The 22,169-nt window shown below is 38.9% G+C and overlaps 1 protein-coding gene across 31 annotated transcripts in view; it reads right to left on the minus strand.

Annotated features, from left to right (window-relative positions):
• Window positions 1–22,169, minus strand: part of CFAP20DC (CFAP20 domain containing) — a 352,305-nt gene that overhangs the window by 227,150 nt on the left and 102,986 nt on the right. For 28 of the 31 annotated variants that reach the window (XR_004734664.3, XR_013527405.1, XR_013527404.1 and 25 more), the window contains one exon: window positions 108–222. Coding sequence is in view for 25 of the 31 variants with exons in the window: in XM_035275961.3 (XP_035131852.2) it covers window positions 108–222 (115 nt within the window). In the remaining 6 variants the exon portion in view is untranslated. Of the gene's footprint in view, window positions 1–107; window positions 223–2,553; window positions 2,690–22,169 lie in introns of all 31 variants that reach the window. The other 3 variants (XM_078351351.1, XM_078351347.1, XM_054245818.2) reach the window with 1 other exon arrangement.

Here is a 22,169-nt window from a genome sequence, read left to right on the forward strand (position 1 = left end):
AATACCACCATGGTATTTAACAAAGTGTCTCACATATGGAGTCAGCCCATAATTAATATTTGCTGAATTGAATTTAATAATTTAGGCAACATTCATATGATACTTACAATCTTACGTTTGATCATGAAGAGTGGAATTTTTGCATGAAGAGGAGTTGAGGATAGTTCCTTATGGACCGTTGATAAATATAATCTTCGTTTGATGTTCCCTAAATCAGTAATTCTGAAAAAATAGAGGAGAGAGGACAGAAAGAGTCCCATCAATTTAATGACTACTTCTTTGGATAATCATCAAAATGATGTAATTTATCATATGCACCCTTTTTAACAGGAAGATCAGACATAGAATTTAAGAATTGTCTTTTTCTTTCAAGAACTAATAAAATTTTTTCCTTAAAGTCAAAGTGCTCAGAAGCCTGAATATATAAATTCACTTAATATGCTAATTTATTTCAGTACTCTACACTAGATTTCCACAGTCCTCTAGCCTATGAAAAAATTCAATTTCGATGAACTGAGAAACTGCTAGCCTTTAATAACCATACTTGTTCCGGCCCCTTAAACTTGTGTTATCTTGGGACATACTGTCACCTACTAAATAGGAAAACATTATGGGTTTCTTTCCCTAAAAATGCATCTGTCATTTTCTATAGGCTCTTAGTCTGCTTAGAGACAGACACAAAACACTGGCTGTCGGTTTCACTTCCTAAGCAAGTATCTTCCAACCAGAATTATAATATACAACTTTATGGCTCACTATTCAGGTCAATCCACAGCAATACCAAGGACAGTGAATTTGAATACCTTTAATAGATTTAGACCACGACCGTGATCATGAAGATTAGGTTTGCTTCAAATTGATAGAGGCTTATTTTATGTTCTGCTTCCTTTAGGTCTCAGAGGTAACACAGCTTAAAGTCTCCAAACCTGTCTCAGGCTGCTCTATTATAGAATTGATGCTTCTTTAAAAACTGTCTTTTTATTTGAGAATGATTTTTCCCCATTATGAGGAGAAAAGTTTGTTTAGACATATTATACTGCTAATTTTCTGTATTTTATAATCCCCCAAGAAGACAACATTTCATTCAAATGTACTGTTGTCAATGTTTATAATGTACTTAACTGTTTTTAAAATTGGCATTGTCTTTTCTATAGCACTTCCATTCCTTCTCCTTCCCACTTTTCTCAGTATTGCTTCCCTCTAAAATACTCTACATATCTTTCAGTGAAAAAAACTATCATTAAATAATGTTAAGAATAAATACAGTAAAAATTAGGTGAGATGACTTCAGAGTACACCCCAGACCTAAAAATTCTACCCTACTTGCACTATATGATATAAATTGATTTAAAAAGCAAAGTCTTTCAATCCAGTCAGAGCTAATGTTTAAAATGCAGAAGTATTAACACTATGGCAGTATTATACCCTGATGTATATACAAATACGTAAACATAGTATTTGCATTTACCCTAAGGCAGTGTCTTCAAAGTGGGATGAACAAATGGGGAGGAGGGGTGATATGCAACAATCCACTGAAGTGCAGGAAGAAAACATTAGAAATTTCACCTCATCTTCTTAAAACATTATTTTTGTGCACATCTCATTTTCTAGTAGTATAGTAACATATTTATATATTTTCAAAATAAATGTCCCTCTATGGCAAGTATGTACAAATATTTTACTAATGGGGTACATGAATCAAATGTGTTTGGAAAATCTTGTCATCTGGGATGCTATTAGGTCTCTTCTTCAAGTTCTGATTGGGAAATAAAAAAAAAAAAGACTACGAGGATTCTAGAAAAGAAAAGGGAACAAAAAGAGGGACTGCATTAACCAAAACCTCATCCATCACAGTTTTATTAAAGGGTTACTGTGCTTTCATGAATAAAATGATTTTTTTTTTTGAGATGGAGTTTTGCTCTTGTCCCGGATGGAGTACAATGGTGCAATAGTGGCTCATTGCAATTTCTGCCTCCCAGTCACAAGTGATTTGCCTGCCTCAGCCTCCTGAGTACCTGTGATTACAGGCACCTGCCACCACACCCAGCTAATTTTTGTATTTTTAGTAGAGATGGAGTTTCACCATGTTGGCCAAGCTGGTCTAGAGTTCCTGACCTCAGATGATCGGCTCACCTCAGCCTCCCAACATGCTGGGATTACAGACATGAGACACTGTGCTCAGCCAAACTACATATTTTTAGTCTACATAGTTAAGAATCAAACTCCAAACAGAGGAATAATTGAGTATACTATCACTTCATATGGAACTACAGGAACATTCATTCATTTGTTCATACATTCAACAAAGACTGAGCCAGGAAAACTGCTGGGAGTACATCAGGAAGACAGTGATGAAAAAGACAAAGTTCCTATCCTTCTGGAGCCTCTATTCTTGCACAAAAGGCAGGTGAATTTTCATGAAATACAGATTACCATTATTTATACTAGTGCTTTCTGTGTCCTAAAGAATCCTTACCCAGGCCAAAGTTGCACAAATACTTTCCTATGTTTCCTTCTACATCTTCATAGTTTGTTTTTACATTTAGTACATACCAAATTAGTTTCTGTAAGTTGTGTGACATAGCGGGTGGAGTTCTTTTCTTTCTGGGTTCATCCAATTGTCTCAGCATCATGTATTCAAGATTCTCCTTTCTTCACTGAAATGCCCTGGTATTTTACTGAAAATCAACTGATCATAAATATATGTGTGTGAGGTTGTACTTCTGGACTGTCTGTTGATTCTTTTTTTTTTTTTCATTAATCTGTTCGTCTATTCTTATACCAATAATACACTATCTTGATTACTATAGATTTAGAGTAAGTCTTGAAACCAGGTGAAGAAACTCTTCAACTTAATTTTGGTCAAGATTTGTTTAGCCTTTGCTTTTTTATATAGATTTTAGAATACATTTATAATTTTCTATTAAAAAAGGTGTTGAGGGTTTAACTTGGATTGTGTTGAATCTATAGATCAATTTCAGAAGAATGATATCAATCATGTCTACTCACATGATATGTATCTCCATTTATTTAGGCCTTGCTTAATTTCTTTCTTAATGTTTTATGGTTTTCACTTTAGAAACCCTGCACATTTTTTGTTAAATTTATTCCTAGTGGCCGGGCGCGGTGGCTCAAGCCTGTAATCCCAGCACTTTGGGAGGCCGAGGCGGGTGGATCACGAGGTCAAGAGATCAAGACCATCCTGGTCAACATGGTGAAACCCCGTTTCTACTAAAAATATTAAAAAAATTAGCTGGGCATGGTGGCGTGTGCCTGTAATCCCAGCTACTTGGGAATCTGAGGCAGGAGAATTGCCTGAACCCAGGAGGTGGAGGTTGCGGTGAGCCGAGATCGCGCCATTGCACTCCAGCCTGGGTAACAAGAGCGAAACTCCGTCTCAAAAAAAAAAAAAAAAATTTATTCCTAGTATTTTGCCTTCTGACACAATTGAAAATGAATTTGAAATTTCATTTCCCAATCATTTGCTTCTAGTATATAAACATACAATTGATTTCTCTATATAGCACTTGTTTCCTATGACCCTGATTAATTGACTCTTGAGTTCTAGTACTTGTTTTGTAGATTCATGAGGATTTTATACATAAATAATCATGTATGGAGTCAATAAAGACTGTTTTATTTATGCTTTTTCAACTTTGTACATTTCATTTCTTTTTCTTGCATTACTGCAATGGCTAGGGCCTTCAGCACATCTTACATAGAAATCATGAGAATATATACCTTTGCTTTGTCCCTAATCATAGGGAGAACATGTTCATTATGTCCTTATTAAGTATATTAGATGTAGTTTACTTTATCACACTGAGGATGTTCTCTTTCATTTCTACTTTTTTAGATATTCTTTTTTCAATTATGAAAAAGTGTGGAATTTTGTCAAATGCCTTTTCTACACTGGTTGAAATGATCTTGTTGGTTTTCTCCTTTATTCTCTCTACATATTGAATTATACTCCTTGATTTTAAAATGTGAAACCAACTTTGCATTCTTACATTAAATTTCAGTTCAGCTAGTATTTTTTGAAGATTTTTATGCTGTGAAAGAAAAGTAAAATGGTGTATGCCAGAAGATGGCCGAATAAGAACAGCTCTGGTCTGCAGCTCCTAGTGAGATAAATGCAGAAGGCACGTGATTTCTGCATTTCCAACTGAGGTGCCCAGCTCATCGCACTGTGACTGGTTAGAGAGTGGGTACAGCCCATGGAGGGCAAGCTGAAGCAGGGTGGGGCATCGTCTCACCCAGGAAGTGCAAGGGGTTGGGGAACTCCATCTCCTAGACAAGGGAAGCTGTGAAAGACTGTGCTGTGAGGAATGGTGCATTCCAGCTCAGAAACTATGCTTTTCCCAAGGTCTTCCTAACCCACTGACCAGGGGATTCCCTTGGGTGCTGATGCCATGAGGGCCTTGGGTTTCAGGCACAAAAGTGGGCGGCCATTTGGGGAAGACACTGAGCTAGGTGCAGGAGTTTTTTTCATACTCCATTGGGGCCTGGAATGCCAGCAAGTCAGAATTGTTCACTTCCCTGGAAAGAAGGCTTAAACCAGAAAGCCAAGGGGTCTACCTCAGTGAATCCCACCTCCATGGGGACAGCAATCTGAAGTCAACCTGGGATGCTTGAACTTGGTGAGGGGAGGCATGTCGGCTATTACTGAGGCTTGAGTAGCCGATTTTCCCCTCACAGTGACACAAAGCTGCTAAGAAGTTTGAACTAAGCAGTGCCAACTGCAGCTCTGCAAAGCATCTGTAGCCATACTGCCCCTCTAGATTCCTCCTCTCCAGGCAGGGTATCTCTGAAAGAAAGGCAGCAGCTCCAGTCAGGGGCTAATAGATAAAACTCCCATCTCCCTGGGACAGAACACCTGGTGGAAAAGTGGCTGTGGTCGCAGCTTCAGCAGATTTAAACATTCCTGCCTGCTGGCTCTGAAAAGAAAGTGGATATCCCAGTACAGCACTCAAGCTCTGTCAAGGGACAGACTGCCTCCTCAAGTGGGTCTCTGACTCCTGGGCTTCCTGACTGGGTGACACCTCCCAGCAGGGGTTCACAGACCCCTCATACAGGAGACCTCTGGCTGGCATCTGGCAGGTGCCCTTCTGGAACAAAGTTTCCAGAGGAAGGAACAGGCAGCAATCTTTGCTGTTCTGTAGCCTCCACTGGTGATACAGGCAAACGGGTCTGGAGTGGACCTCTAGCAAACTCTAGCATACCTGCAGCAGAGAGGCCTGACTGCTAGAAGGAAAACCAACAAACAGAAGGGAATAGAATCAACGTTAACCAAAAGGACATCCACACAAAACCCCATGTGAAGGTCACCAACATCAAAGACCAAAGGTAGATAAATCCACAAAGATGAGAAAAACCCAGCCCAAGAAAGCTAAAAATTCCAAAAACCAGAACCCCTCTTCTCCTCCAAAGGATCACAACTTGCCAGCAAGAGAACAAAACTGGATGGAGAACGAGTTTGACGAATTGACAGAAATAGGCTTCAGAAGGTGGGTAGTAACAATTCCTCCAAGCTAAAGGAACATATTCTAACCCAATGCAAGGAAGCTAAGAAACTTGAAAAAGGTTAGACGAATTGCTAGCTAGAAGAACCATATTAGAAAAGAACATAAGAGACCTGATAGAGCTGAAAAACACAGCACAAGAACTCTGTGAAGCTATACAAGTATCAATAGCTGAATCGATCAAGTGGAAGAAAGGATATCAGAGATTGAGGATCAACTTAATGAAATAAAGTATGAAGACAAGATTAGAGAAAAACAAATGAAGAGAAACAAAGCCTTCAAGAAATATGGGATTATGTGAAAAGACCAAACTAACTTTGACTGGTGTGCCCAAAAGTGATGGGGAGAATGGAACCAAATTGGAAGACACTTTTCAGGATATTATCCAGAAGCAGTTACCCAACCTAGCAAGACAGGCCCACATTCAAATTCAGAAAATACCACAAAGATACCCTTGAGAAGAGCAACAAAGAACACCACAAAGATACTCCTTGAGAAGAGCAACCCTAAGACACATAATTGTCAGATTCACCAAGGTTGAAATGAAGGAAAAAATGTTAAGGGCAGCCAGAGAGAAAGGATGGGTTACCCACAAACGGAAGCCCATCAGACTCACAGCAGATCCCTCTGCAGAAACCCTACAAGCCAGAAGAGAGTGGGGGCCAATATTCAACATCCTTAAAGAATTTTCAACCCAGAATTTCATATTCAGCCAAACTAAGCTTCATGAGTGAAAAAGAAATAAAATGCTTTACAGACAAGCAACTCCTGAGGGATTTTGTCACAACCAGGCCTGCCTTACAAGAGCTCCTGAAGGAAGCCCTAAATATGCAAAGGAAAACCCAGTACTAGCCACTGCAAAAACATACCAAATTGTAAATATCATTGACACTATGAAGAAACTGCATCAACTAATGAGCAAAATACCCAGCTAGCATCATAATGACAGGATCAAATCCACACATAACAATATTAAACTTCAATGTAAATGGGCTAAATGCCCCAACTAAGAGACACAGAGTGGCAAATTGGATAAAGCTTAAAGACCCATTGGTGTGCTGTATTCAGGAGACCCATCTCATGTGCAAAGATACACACAGGCTAAAAATAAAGGGATGGTTGAAGATTGATCAAGAAAATTGAAAGAAACAAAAAGCAGGGGTTGCAATCCTAGCCTCTAATAAAACAGACTTTAAAAGCCAACAAAGATAAAAAAAAAAAGACAAAGAAGGGCATTATATAATGGTAAGGGGATCAATGCAACAAGCTAAGCTAACTAGCCCAAATATGTATGCACCCAATACAGGAGCACCCAGATTCATAAAGCAAGTTCTTAGAGACCTCCAAAGATACTTACACACAATAATATTGGGAGAAATGCCTAATGTAGATGATGGGGTGACAGGTGAAGCAAAGCAGAATGGCACGTGTATACCTATGTAACAAACCTCCACGTTCTGTACATGTATCCCAGAACTTAAAGTATAATAAAAAAATTTAGTAAGAATTATTGCATAATCTGGCATATGACTGGTAAATAGTCTATATGCACTTGAATTTCTTTGATCTTTATTCCATGTTGATGTTAATGTTTTTTAAACTTTACAACATCAAATCAATTTTCCCTTAAGTCTACTCAAATTAATCTCCTCATCTACTGATCTTTAGAACATCCTTAACAATTCCTGGGAAACTCTGGAAACTGGGTCAAAGTCCATTATTCTGGGTAACTCTAAATATTGACATAGACAGTAAGATTTCATCTCAACTTAAACTTCCTCCACTATGACAACCAATATACCTTGATTCCATTTCAGCAACTTGTATGAATAGTCCTACTTTGTAATACATCACTGCTAGGGATTACTTGACTTCAAATCCTCCTCTTTAAATTTTCCTCCTTATTCATTAATCAGTTCAGCTAACATTCAGTCTATTAGTGCTACAATACAAGACATTGAAGTTAAGGAAGTGGCTAAGATGTGAAAATCACAGTGCAGTGTAGCAGAAAAAAGTAACTATTCTGACTTCCACCAAGATGGCTGAATAGGAACAGCTCCAGACTGCAGATCCCAGTGAGAGAGATGCAGAAAATGAGTGATCTCCACATTTCCAACTGAGGTACCAGGTTCATTTCAATGGGACTGGTTGGACAGTTGGGTGTAACCCAGGCAGGGTGAACCAAGATAGGGCAGGGCACTGCCCCACCTGGGAAGTGCAGCCAACTGGAGGATGTGAGACTTTACCGCCTCGACACTCCAGTTCAGACACTGTGCTTCTCCCATGCAAACCACAATATGGGAGAATGCCACTGGGCTGAGAAGCACCACGAGTTGCCAGTGCAGATCTTGAGTGACAACTCTGGCTGGCCTGGCACTGCGAGTTGTTGGCACAGAACTGGGCAGAGGTTTTGGCTAGCTCCAAGAGTGACTGTGGTATGGATCTACCCATCCCCCAAGAAAGAGGGAGAGCTGAAAGTAGGGACACAGATGATACAGCTTGGAAGGTCCCACCTCCACAAAGACTGGCAAACTGAAGCCCTCTTGCTTGAGAGTTTCACAGCCAGAACATCAGTTCCAGCTCTACCTAGGACGATCAAGCTCGGTGTGGGGAAGGGTATCCACTATTGTGAAGGTGGGTCTAATCTCACCTGTATAAACAAAAGCCAGGGGAAGACAGAGGAAGCCTACACAGCAGCTGGCTGAGTCCCAGGCAGCCCAGCAGCACCTCTGCAAGCAGACAAGGGACAGACTGTGTCTTCAAGTGACTCCCTGGATCAAAGGTCGATAGACCCATAAAGATGGGAAGAAACCAGCGCAAAAATGATGAAATCATCAAAGATCAGAATGCCTCTCCTCCTCCAAGGGATCCCAACTCCTCACCAGCAAGGGAACAAAACTAGATGGCGAATGAGTTTGATGAATTGACAGAAGCAGGATTCAGAAGGTGGGTAATAAACTTCTCTGAGCTAAATATACTTGTTCTAACCCAATGCAAAGAAACTAAAAACCTTGAAAAAAGTTTAGATGAAAGGCTAACTAGAATAACCAGCTTAGAGAAGAACATAAATGACTTGAGGGAGCTGAAAAACATAGCATGAGAACTTTGTGAAGCATACATAATTTTCAATAGCAGAATCGATCAAGAGTAGAAAGGATATCAGAGATTGAAGATCAACTCAATGAAATAAAATGAGAAGGCAAGAACAGAGAAAAAAGAGTGAAAAGAAATGAACAAAACCTCCAAGAAATATGGGATTATGTGAAAAGACCTAATCTACGCTTGACTGGTGAAACTGAATGTGATGGGGAGAATGAATCCAACCTGGAAAACACTCTTCACGATATTATCCAGGAGAACTTCCCCAACCTAGCAAAGCAGGCCAACATTCAAATATAGGAAATACAGAGAAGACCACAAAGATACTCTCAAGAAAAGCAACCCCAAGGCACATAATTGTCAGATTCAACAGGGTTGAAATGAAGAAAAAAATGCTAAGGGCAGCCAGAGAGAAAGATCGGGTCACCCACAAAGGGAAGCCCATCAGAATCACAGTGGATCTGTTACAGAAACCCTACAAGTCAGAAGAGTGTGGGGGCCAATATTCAACATCCTTAAAGAAAAGACTTTCAACCCAGAATTTCATATCCAGCCAAACTAAGCTTCATAAGTGAAGGAGAAATAAAATCCTTATGGACAAGCAATTGCTGAGAGATTTTATCACCACCAGGCCTGCCTTAAAAGAGCTCCTGAAAGAAACACTAAACATTAAAGGAACAACCAGTACAAGCCACTGCAAAAACATACCAAATGATAAAGGCCAATGATGCAAGGAAGAAACTGCTTGAACTACAGGCAAGCCAGTAACAAAATGGCAGGATCAAATTCATACATAACAATATTAACGTTAAATGTAAATAATCTAAATGCCCCAATCAGAAGACACAGACTGGCAAATTTGATAAAAGGTCAAGACCTACTGGTGTGCTGTATTCAGGAGATCCATCTCATGTGCAAAGACACATACAGAGTCAAAATAAAGGAATGCAAGAAGATTTACCAAGCAAATGGAGAGCAAAAAAAAAAGCAGGGGTTGCAATCCTAGTCTCTTAAAAAAATGGACTTTAAACCAACAAAGATCAAAAAAGACTAAGAAGGGCATTACATAATGGTAAAAGGATCAATGCAACCAGAAGAGCTAACTATCCTAAATATATATGCACCCAATATGGAGCACCCAGATACATAAAGCAAGTTCTTAATGACCTACAAAGAGACTTAGACTCCCACACAATAATGGGAGACTTTAATACTCCACTGTCCATATTAGACAGATCAACGAGACAGAAAATCAACAAGGATATCTAGGACTTGAACACAGATCTGGACCAAGTGGACCTAAAGACAGCCAGCTACAGAACTCTTCACCCCAAATCCACAGAATATACATTCTTCTCAGCATCGCATTGCACCTACTCTAAAATTGACCATATAATTTGGAAGTAAATCACTCTTCAGCAAATGCAAAAGAACAGAAATCATAACGAACAGTCTCTCAGACCACAGGGCAATCAAATTAGAACTCAGAATTAAGAAACTAACTCAGAACTGCACAGCTTCATAGAAACTGAACAACTGGCTCTTGAATGTTGACTGGATAAATAATGAAATGAAGGTAGAAATAAAGATGTTCTTCAGAACCAATGAGAATGAAGACACAATGTACCAGAATCTCTGGGACACATTTAAAGCAGTGTCTAGAGGGAAATATATAGCAATAAATGCCCACATGAGAAGCGAGGAGAGATCTAAAATCAACACTCTATCATCAAAATTGAAAGAGCTAGAGAAGCAAGATTAAAAAAACTCAAAAGCTAGCAGAAGACAAGAAATAATTAAGATCAGGGCAGAACTGAAGGAGATAGAGACACAAAAAACCCTTCAAAAAATCAAAAAATCCAGGAGCTGGTTTTTTGAAAAGATCAACGAAATAGACCGCTAGCCAGACTGATAAAAAAGAAAAGAGAGAAGAATCAAATAGATGCAATAAAAATGATAAAGGGATATTGCCACCAATTCCACAGAAATACAAACTACCATCAGAGATTACTACAAACAACTCTATGCACATAAACAAGTACACCTGGAAGAAGCTGATAAATTCCTGGACACTTGCACCCTCCCAAAACTAAACCAGGAAGAAGTTGAAACCCTGAATAGACCAATAACAAGGGATGAAGTTGAGGCAGCAATTAATAGCCTACCAACCAAAAAGTCCTGGTCCAGACAGATTCACGGCTGAATTCTACCAGATGTACAAAGAGGAGTTGGTACCATTCCTTCTAAACTATTCCAAACAATACAAAAAGAGGGAATCCTCCCTAACTCATTTTATGAGACCTGATACCAAAATCCAGCAGAAACTCAACTAAAAAAGAAAACTTCAGGCCAATATCCATGATGAACGTAGACACAAAAATCTTCAATAAAATACTGGCAAACCAAATGCAATGGCACATCAAAAGGCTTATCCAACATGATCAAGGAGGCTTCATCCTGGGGATGAAAGGCTGGTTCAACATACACAAATCTATAAACATAATCTATCACATAAACAGAACCAAAGACAAAAACCACCTGATTATCTCAATAGATGCAGAGAAGGCCTTCAACAAAATTCAACAATGCTTTATTCTAAAAACTCTAAATAAACTAGGTATTGATGGAACGTATCTCAAAATAATAAAAGCTATTTACAACAAACCCACAGCCAATATTATACTGAATGGGCAAAAACTGGAAGCATTCCCTCTGAAATCTGGCACTAGACAAGGATAGCCTCTCTCACCACTCCTATTCAGTATAGTATTGGAAGTTCTAGCCAAAGCAATCAGGAAAGAAAAAGAAATAAGGGGTATTCAATTAGGAAAAGAGGAAGTCAAATTGTCTCTATTTGCAGACAACATGATTGTATATTTAGAAGACCCTATTGTCTCAGACCAAAATCTCCTGAAACCGATAAGCAACTTCAGCAAAGTCTCAGGATACAAAATCAATGTGCAGAAATCACAAGCATTTCTATACACCAATAACAGACTAACAGAGAGCCAAATCAAGAATGAACTGCCATTCACAATTGTTACAAAGAGAATAAAATATCTATTTTATTTACTAACAAAGGGTGTAAAGGTCCTTTTCAAGGAGAACTACAAACCACTGCTCAAGGAAATAAGAGAGGATACAAACAGATGGAAAAACATTCCATGCTCATGGTTAGGAAGAATGAATATTGTGAAAATGCCCATACTGCCTAAAGTAATTTATAGATTCGACACTATCCCCATCAAGCTATCACTGACCTTCACAGAAATGGAAAAAAACACTTTAAGTTTCATATGGAACCAAAAGAGAGCCTGCATAGCCAAGACAATCCTAAGCAAAAAGAACAAAGCTGGAGGCATCATGCCACCTGACTTCAAACTATGATACAAGGCTACAGTAATCAAAACAGCAGGGTACTGGTACCAAAACAGAGATATAGCCAATAGAACGGAGGTCTTGGAAGCAATGCCACGCATCTACAACCATCTGATCTTTGACAAACCTGAGGAAAACAAGCAATGGGGAAAGGATTCCCTGTCTAATAAACAGTGTTGGGAAAACTGAGTAGCCATGTACAGAAAGATGAAGCTGTACTCCTTCCTCACAACTTACACTAAAATTAATGCCAGATGGATTAAAGATTTAAACAGAAGACCTAACACCTAAAAACCCTAGAAGAAAACCTAGGCAATACCATTGAGGGCATAGGCATAGGCAAAGACTTCATGACTAAAACACCAAAAGCAATGGCAACAAAAGCCAAAATAGACAAATGGGATCTAATTAAACTTAAGAGTTTCTGCATAGCAAAAGTAACAATCATTAGTGTGAACTGGCAACCAACAGAATGGGAAAAAATTTCTGCAATCTACCTATCTGACAAAGGGCTAATATCCAGAATCTACAAAGAACTTAAATAAATTTACAAGAAAAAAACAAACATACCCATTCAAAAGTGGGCAAAGAATATGAACAGACACTTTTCAAAAGAACACATATATGAAGCCAACAAACATATGAAAAAATGCTCATCATCACTGGTCATTAGAGAAAGGCAAATCAAAACCACATTGAGATACTATCTCATGCCAGTTAGAATGGTGATCATTAAAAAATCTGGAGACAACAGATGCTGGAGAGGATGTGGAGAAATAGGAACACTTTTATACTGCTGGTGGGAGTGTAAATTAGTTCAACCATTGTGAAAGATGGTGTGGCCATTCCTCAAGGACCTAGAAATAGAAATTCCATTTGACCAAGCAATCCCATTACTGGGTATATATCCAAAGGATTATAAATCATTCTATTAAAAAGTCACATGCACACTTATGTTCATTGCGACACTGTTTACAATAGCAAAGACCTGAAACCAACCCAAATGCCCATCAATGATAGACTAGACAAAGAAAATGTGGCACCTATACACCATGGAATACTTTGCAGCCATAAAAAATGATGAGTTCATTTGTAGGGAAATGGATGAATCTGGAAACCATTACTCTTAGCAAAGTGACACAAGAACAGAAAACCAAACACTGCACATTCTCACTCATAGGCAGGTGTTGAACAATGAGAGGCACAGGGAGAGCACAGGGAGGGGAACATCACACACTGGGGATGTTGGGGGGTGGGGGCCTAGGGGAGAAACAGTGGGGGGTGGGGAGGTTGGGAGGGGTAACACTGGGGAAATGCCTGATATAGGTGATGGGGGGATGGAGACAGCAAACCACCATGGCATGTGTGTAACTATGCAACAATCCCGCAAGATCTGCACATGTACCTCAGAACTTAAAGTACCGTAAAAAAAAAAAAGAAAGAAAAAGAAAAAAAAATCTTAAAAAATGTATGACAACAATGGCATAAAGACTGAGTGAGGAAAAATGGAAGTGTTATGTAATACAATATGAAGGTAGACTGTAGTAAATTAAAGATGTAGTCAATAAATTCTAAAACAATGAAAAAAGTAACTATCTTAAATAGTTGTTTTTAGCACTTCTATTCATTTTACATTTTACATATGAGAAAAATCAGATATGTAAATTACTGATTCTCTAGAAATTACTACCTCATGGATATACAGTTAGTAAGCAGCAGGCACAAGTGTTACCATTTTGTCTTTGAACTTAAAATCCACTGCCATTTGTGTCATGCAACCCTATGCTGACTACTATTCCAGGCAGAAACACTTTCATTTGTTCTCTGTTTACCAACAGACTAGAATAAACACTGTGTTAGGTGCCACGGATACAGCAGTGACAAGACTACCCTGGTTTCTGTCCTTACAGAGTTTATAGCATGGTGAGAACCACAGAACCATATTATACTCTTAAGATAATACTTGTTTCTCTGCTGAAAATCACTCCCCCTCACTTCTTCCTCTCTTTCATTCCTTTAGAACTTCTTCCTACTCCATTCTCCAGTTTTCCAATAGGTTTCAAATTTGTGCCTCCAACCACAATCTTGTGTAAAGCCTTCCAGAAGGATGATCTCCAAGCTAGCAAGACTGGAATGTAATCTATTGAAATGTGTTAATTCATGTAAAAAAAAAAATCTATCAAGTATCAGAAGGATTTGTTGACTTAGCATGTAATCAGAATGACACTTAGATTTCAGTATAAGATCCATATATTTTCCAAAAATATCATTGTTAAATATCAATTATTGAACATTCTCTATATGCCAACAATATATGAAGCATTCTATATACATTATCTCATTTAATCCTCCCAGAAACCCTTCCATAAATAACAGTAGTATTTATATAAGCTTTAGATTCCTACTCTATAAAATAAATATTATCTACTATCATCTAATATTATATTATATTAATAATTATATATATTATTATTACTATTACTATTATCATCTATTTTATAGATTAGGAATCTAAAGCTTAGTAAGTAAGGCTAGGTAACTCTCCCCAAATCATACATTCAGCAGAGTACAGATTTCAACTCAGATCTAATTAATCCCTGTATTCACCTTCTGAACTAAATGCTTGCTTTCTTTTTCGGGCAGGTACTGCCTATAAACATATTCATTGTACAATTACCTTGTTCCTGGGAACAAAATATTTAATAGCTGATGGCTAAGATGCCTACCCTACACTGTGTTTGAATGGACATAGTTCATGTTTACGTTTTTTGTGTGTATGTGTATGAGATTATCTTCTTTCCATAAAAAAATCCTCCCTTTTGATAGGTATAAAAATACTCTGATCTAATAGTTACTATCTTACAATTAAAAGTTCAGAGGCCACTTTGGGAGGCCGAGGCAGGTGGATCACGAGGTCAAGAGATAGAGACCATCCTGGTCAACATGGTGAAACCCCGTCTCTACTAAAGATACAAAAAAATTAGCTGGGCATGGTGGCGCGTGCCTGTAACCCCAGCTACTCAGGAGGCTGAGGCAGGAGAACTGCCTGAACCCAGGAGGCGGAGGTTGCAGTGAGCCAAGATCGCGCCATTGCACTCCAGCCTGGGTAACAAGAGTGAAACTCCATCTCAAAAAAAAAAAAAAAAAAGAAGAAGTTCAGAGGCTAACATTATTTTCCTCATTTCCAGGCTCTTGGGGGAACCTCATACCTCACAATAGGTCTCATATACTTACTTTGAATCTTTTCAGTTATTAGTGAGGACTTCTGAGAATCACTGATTTCTCTTCATCGTGAGCATCTGAACTTCACCAATCCATGCCACATCCTGTCAAAGTCAGTTTCTTAGTGGTTTCATATCTATTCTTTCCTTTGGTTTCTTACAGTTACAAAGTTCAGGTCATTTGTTGCTTGAAATGGTTTCTTCTACTGGTTTCCCAACTGCCCCAATTTTTTTTTTTTTTAAGATGGAGTCTCACTGTGTTGTCCAGGCTAGAGTGCAGTGGTGTGATCTTGGCTCATGTAATCTCTGTTTCCCAGGTTCAAGGGATCCTCGTGTCTCAGCCTGCGAAATAGCTGGGACTACAGGTGCATACCACCACGCCTGGCTAAATTTTGTATTTTTAGTAGAGACGGGTTTCACCATGTTGGCCAGGTTGGTCTTGAACTCCTGATCTCAGGTGAACCACCTGCCTTGGCCTCCAAAACGCTGGGACTACAGGCGTGAGTCACCCCACTCAACATCCAATGTTTTATTTCTCAGTCAATTCTTCATGTGGACCAGCCATGGAGACCAAATGTCACCCCAAAGCTCCAATTTCTTTCTTGGCATCTTATAGTCTATGGAATAAAGTCCAAGTTTCTTTTCTTGTTTGTTATTCAAGGACCTCCGAATTATGACCTTCATTCACTTCTCCAGTACTGCCTTTCACCACATTCCCCTATGCACCCTCTGCTCCTGTCAAACCCCATGAAGAGAAATGGGCAGGTCAGAAACCAGGGGGTTGGCAACTCAGACTCCAAAAGAGAATATCAGAATTGGTACAAGAGGAAGAGTGGAAATGCAGAAGAAACCCAAGGATGGTTGCTGGGAGTTTTAATATGAGATATCAAGAAAACATCATCAGGGGAGAAATCAAGGATACAATTTTAAATAGTTAGAAAAGGATGGGACATGGAAGATCAACATCCAAATCCCTACCACATGCCAGAACCTGCATACCATTATACCAATGTTATTTATTTATCCCAACAACTCTTTAAAATAGGAATCAATATTTACATTTTGCCAATGCAGTGAGAGGCTCAGAGACATTAAGAAACTTGTTCAAGTTCTCATAGCTAGTAAGTAGCAGAGCCAGGAGACCTACTAAAGCCTAAAATGATGAGGCAAGAGGAATAATGGTAAATTATTGACGAGCCTATCTGACAACTCCAAGGTTAGCAGTTACCTGGCTCAGTGTTTCTGAAATGTTGCATGCTTTCTAGGAAGGAAAGAGAGAGCAGCAGGCCTTTAACCATGTACTTTACTAAAGGGCATTCCAGAAAAGAGAGGTGTAAGACCAGCCAAAATTCCCTGTCAACATGAGTGACTCCTTGGAAAATACACTAGTGGTATTACAGGAAAAGTTCTAATGGAATGCTTTTTGCAAGATATACCTGATATGTTGAGGATTGCTTATAGTCAACAAACCTGGAATCCATGGGCTTATGGGGGCACGGCTCCCTGAAAAATGTCACATAAGCTACAAATATATGAAGTGGCCAAAATAAGTTTTCTTTGGGTTGGTAGCTCTCCCTCAGGTATTGCTTGGAGAACTCATCCATTAAATCTGGGAAAGTGCATTTAGAAAGGACTGGATCTCCTGCTTTATGTGTGCTTCATGACTTGTAACCCTGAGAATATTTAAAAAATTCAATACTGATTAAGGTCTCCAATTCTTGTGAGTTTGTTAGCCAATACAATCCTTAGAGCTATCTCATATACCTGGTTGTATTGTACAGCATCTTTAGGCAGCACATTTCCAAAAGTAGAGTTTAAAATATGGTATAAGTAGTCTATTTCAGAGGTGATCTCATGAAGCTGGAGTGAGGGAGCAGGGACAATAAGACAACACAAGTAGGAAAAGCCAAAATAAGAATGCACTATCAATGACATCACTACAGGTTACAAGGGCTCCATTCCACCAGGACTTCTGAAGACATGTATAGAATACCTCACAAAATGGACCACCTGAAGAGTGGGAGGTGGGAGCACATATTCACTGACTCCCAATCCCCAAGGGTTACAGACTGCCTTTAGGGTCCTTAACTCCCCAGTATTTCCAAGTAGTGTTAATCCATGGGTGAAGTAGGCCACCACAGCATCAAAGGAGGCCCTGGGGAACACCTGCACAAACTTGCACCAAATTGTTCAGTGCAGCTGATAGCAGAAGTGGGTCCAGAGGGCATGACACAGGACACTGGAGTGAACCGCCACAATGACAATACCGGTGCGCTTCCTGTTACTTAAACGTATTACATTCTTTTTCACTTTCAGGTCTTTGCTTATGAATTTCCCTTGGAAAGCCCCTTACCTCTTTATTATGCCAACTGAAATTATATTCATTCATCACCGTTTGAGTTGAAATGCTACCTCCTTCCAGATTTTAATCAGATTTTTTATTGATTTGCTACAGCATGTTTTTTAACCTCTATTACTGAATTATTTTCATCCCCCTTTGTGGTTTAGGTCAGTTACTATATTCCACTTAATAGGCATAAACTGATGCAAATATGCACATGTTTTCTTTTGTTTTCATGGGTAAATAACATGTAGCCCCATATATTCCAGTTTTACCACTTGGTAGTAATGTTCTAATTGAGTTTAAAAAGGTTACTAGAATTTGGTGTTCCAAAGCTCACTCTAGACCTTAAGTAAGTTTCTCATTTTAACTTCCACAAAAAAGTCTGAGTTCCCTGAAGGGCTGGGCAATTTGCAAAGTTCCTAGTGTGCACATGTATAAAACATGATGGTAGGGGGTAGGGTAGGGATGGAATTTATGGAAATCTGGGAGGAAAACCATTTATTATGAATTCATTATCAGTGTTGAGTTAATTGTAGTTTTCCAGTAGAGCTATTCTTAGTTTTCGGTGATAAGTTATTATAGCAGTCCCCCTCATCTGTGGTTTCACTTTCCAGTGGTTTCAGTTATCCAAGATCCAAAAATATTAAGTGGAAAATACCAGAAATAAATCATTCATAAGTTTTAAATTGCATGATCCTCTGAGTAGTGTGATGAAATCTCGTCATCCCACTCCATCCCACCCTAGATGCACATTCTCCCTGTTTCCGTCTCCACGCTGTAGATGCCACCCATCCTGTTAGTAATTTAGTAGCTGTCTTGGTGATCAGATTGACTGCCACAGTATTGCAGTGCTTGGATTCAAGTAACCAACATCAACTTGGGTGGCTGTGGATTGTTTATTGAACCCTGTGGAATTCTGGCCTTTAATTTTCTATTAACTAAAACATAAGTGGTTCATACATGCCTATGTAATCCTCTCTTTATCAATGTCCCAACCTCCACACTGGAAAGTGGGAATGGATGGGGTTGTAGACTATGACATCTTTTATTCTGCTGCAGTGAATCCTGGTTAAAAAAAAGTGTGGGTGTCAGGCTGTTGTATATATACTCTTCTACTAGCCTGTAACTGCCTCAGGGTACTGAGACCACATCCTGCTTATCACAGTACTCTCACAGAGCTAGGTTCAGGGGTTTATAATTAATTAGGAAATATTTGCTAAGCTGCCTTTTTTGAAGACTTACCAGAGTTACATATTGGCTCATCTATTTATTGAGTACCTACTCGCTATCAAGTCTGGAAGCAGATACTGGGGATTTCACAGTGAAAAAAATGAGGTCTCCACCTTGTTGTTCTAATGGGGAAGACAGTAATAAACTAGTACACATAGAGTATGTCAGTTTCCAATAAGGACTATGGAATAAAAATAAAGCATGACAAAGGGATAGTGAGTAATAAGGAAGAGAAGTATTATTTTAGAAAGGGTGGTTAGGGAAGGCTTCTCACAAAAGATACCATTTAAGCTGGGTTGAGTGAAGTAGAAATAGGAACCATGCATACATCTAGGGGAAGAGCATGCCAGACAGAATACTTCAGAAGATTGTGTCAAAAGTCAAAAGGAAGATTCATTCCTCTGCTATAGTGTATCTTTTAATGTAATCCAAGACATTTATTAAAAGGTGGGTCCTCTAGACTGTAAAACTCAATAAGAAGCACATGCTAGGCTCACAGCATGAGGTTTATCTTCACAGAAGTCAGGTTTTGGTTTGTGCAAAATAGTTCTCAGTTAAGTCTAATCATTATGGCTCTGATGTCTATAAGAATTTCTAAATGCTCATGTCCCCAGCTTAAGACAGAGATATTAGGACTAAGCCATTCATATGGTGATGAGGGCTTATGCTACTGTCTTCGCAAAAATAAATATGCAAACCTTCCCTATCTCATAATCAAGAATAGTTGGTTTTGGGGGAAAACAAAATCATGCGCTAAGCTTAAATCATTCTAAAAGCAAGCTGAATTGCCACTTTAAAAAATTAAAATTAGTCATTCATGAGAGAGAGAATATAAATGCATATGTGTGACTACTTAAAAGCTTCATTACACTTATGTGCTTTTTTGGAGACAATTTAGTTGCTGCAAGAAGCTGCTTGTAAAACAGCTCTTTACTTGTAATACAGGCTTGATCGTCACCATCAAAAACCTCCTGTGACCTAACAAAGAAGAAAAAGACAAGTAACACTAGCATTACTCCTCTTGTACTTAAGAATGCATTTTTAAAAAACACCACATTTGAGTTAATACAATGTTATATCCATAAGTGAGCATTCACAGTTAAGGGTCAGCAATGTGATAGAAAAAGTAAAGAGACTATGTTGAGAAAAAATGGGTAGTCGACGGGAAAATCAACCTTGTTATAATAATATTCTAGTGATCAGTAGGTGTATAACTCTCTCAGCTATGGTCATTAACAGCATTCATTTCAATCTTAACATCTATATTTGCAAACCGCTTGAAAGTAAAATTACTGTTCAATTCAAATTTCAATTTGCTTTTAGATCTTCATTTTTGATCGACAATTTTTTTCCCCATAATGGCAACACCATGAGAATTTGAGTAAACGGTAGCTCCCATCCAAGAGTGTAGGTAAACTCATCTATTCAGATTACCTATTCACTTTTTTTCTGTATGTACAATCATTTGCAAATGCTCACTTCAGGTTAGAATGAACTTGCAAAACTAATATCAGACTTCTAATGATTTGATTCATTTATTAAATCATTTGTTCTTTAGGGCAAAATGGTTTCTATTTTTCCTCATGATGACCTAAAAATTACCAAATTAGACTGCACATTTTCAGTGATAGTATCAAATATCTCTAGGTACAGTTACATGGAAATAGTGAGATTGCAAAATAGCATCTTTAAATATGTACAATGATGTTTCAATATATAATATCTGGCTGTGTACTCAACAGCCAATAGAAGATGGTTCTGTGGCTTCTCTTCATTCTAATGTTTCAGAATTAGTATAGGGAATTTCATTCCATTAGTTTGAGGATTCTTCTGTCCTTAAAAGAGAAGAGTAGCAATTCTGAACCCAAGATACTTTAGTGTGCTTATTAAAATATACTGTAGCTCATTTCTTTTTTAAATGGTTAACATTCTTTAAAATGTGTATTTTATACCTATGATTTTAAATTAATAACTGGTGCTCTTGGGACCTTTCTTTGCATATCATTGGATTTCTTTTTTAAAAAACGGCTTTATTTCAGAAATCACCACTATATAATTCATTAAGATAGCAAAAAAACACTTGTACCCCCCAAAACTATTGAAGTAAAAAACTAAAAAAAAACTTTACTGAGGTAAAATTTAGATGTCACAAAATTTATCACCTTTAGTGTAAAATTCACAGATTTTTAGTATATTTAAGACTTATGCAACCATCATCAGAATCTAGTTGTAGAACATTTCCATCATCTGAAAAAGATCCCTCGGACCAAGAGGGGCAGAACAAGAGGGAAGATCAAAAGGTTTCACTGATCATCCCCTCTACAAGGACACCAATTTAACAACTATCTCTAAAGAAAAAAGCACCCTCATAAGAACCAAAACATCAGGTGAGCATGTATAATACCTGGTTTTAACTTCATATTGCTGAAAGAAGCACTGAAGAGGTAGAAAGAACAGTCTTAAATCACTGATGCCGCCCCTCCCCCATGTTCGGTGTGGCAGTGTGGTGCAGACAGCATTTTTGTGTGTCAGGTAGAGGGAACAGCTAGCAGTTGTGAGGCATTTAAATCAGTGTTGTCCTTGTTGTAGAAGAAAGCAGAATCCTGGACCAAACTCAGCTGATACCCACCCATGGAGGGAGTATTTAAACCAGCCCTAGCCAGAAGGGATCCCAGCGATTGGAGCTTAAGTTCCTGCAAGCTTCGCCACCATGGGCTAAAGTGCTCTGGGACCCCAAATAAACTTCAACAGCAGTCTAGGCCACGTGGTCTGCAACTCCTAGGCAAGTCCTAGTGCCGAACCGTGCTCAGAGCCAGTGAACCCGGGGGGCATGTGACCTCTTGAGACACCAGCTGGAATAGCTAAGGGAGTCCTGGCATCACCCCTCCTCTAACACCAGGCTGCACGGTTTGTAGCTCCTTCTCCTTTCCTTCTGCTTGAGGCATATTGGGGAGGACTTTGTCTTGTACCTTGGATACCAGCTCAGCCGCAGCAGGATAGGGCAACAGTCAGAGGCATGAGGCCCCCTTTCCAGGTCCCAGCTCCTGGATGACCTTTCTAGACACATTCTGGGCTAGAATGAAACCCACTGCCTTGGAGGAAAGACCCAGTATGGGCAGGATTCTTCACCAGCTAACTGAAAAGCCCTTTGGCACTGAATAACCAGTAGTATACCTAGACACTATATTGAGGGCTTTGGGTGAGACTGAGACTTGCTGACTTTGCATAAGATTAGTACATACCCAGCTGTAGTGGCTATGGGGTGAGACTTCTCCTGCTTGAGAAAAATAAAATGAAAAGTAATGGGACTTTGTCTTGCATCTTAGGTACCAGGTTGGTTACAGGGGCAAAGAGCACCAACCATATTCTTGGGGT

Source organism: Callithrix jacchus, chromosome 15 (genome assembly GCF_049354715.1).
Source record: "Callithrix jacchus isolate 240 chromosome 15, calJac240_pri, whole genome shotgun sequence".
Taxonomy (NCBI): domain Eukaryota; kingdom Metazoa; phylum Chordata; class Mammalia; order Primates; family Cebidae; genus Callithrix; species Callithrix jacchus.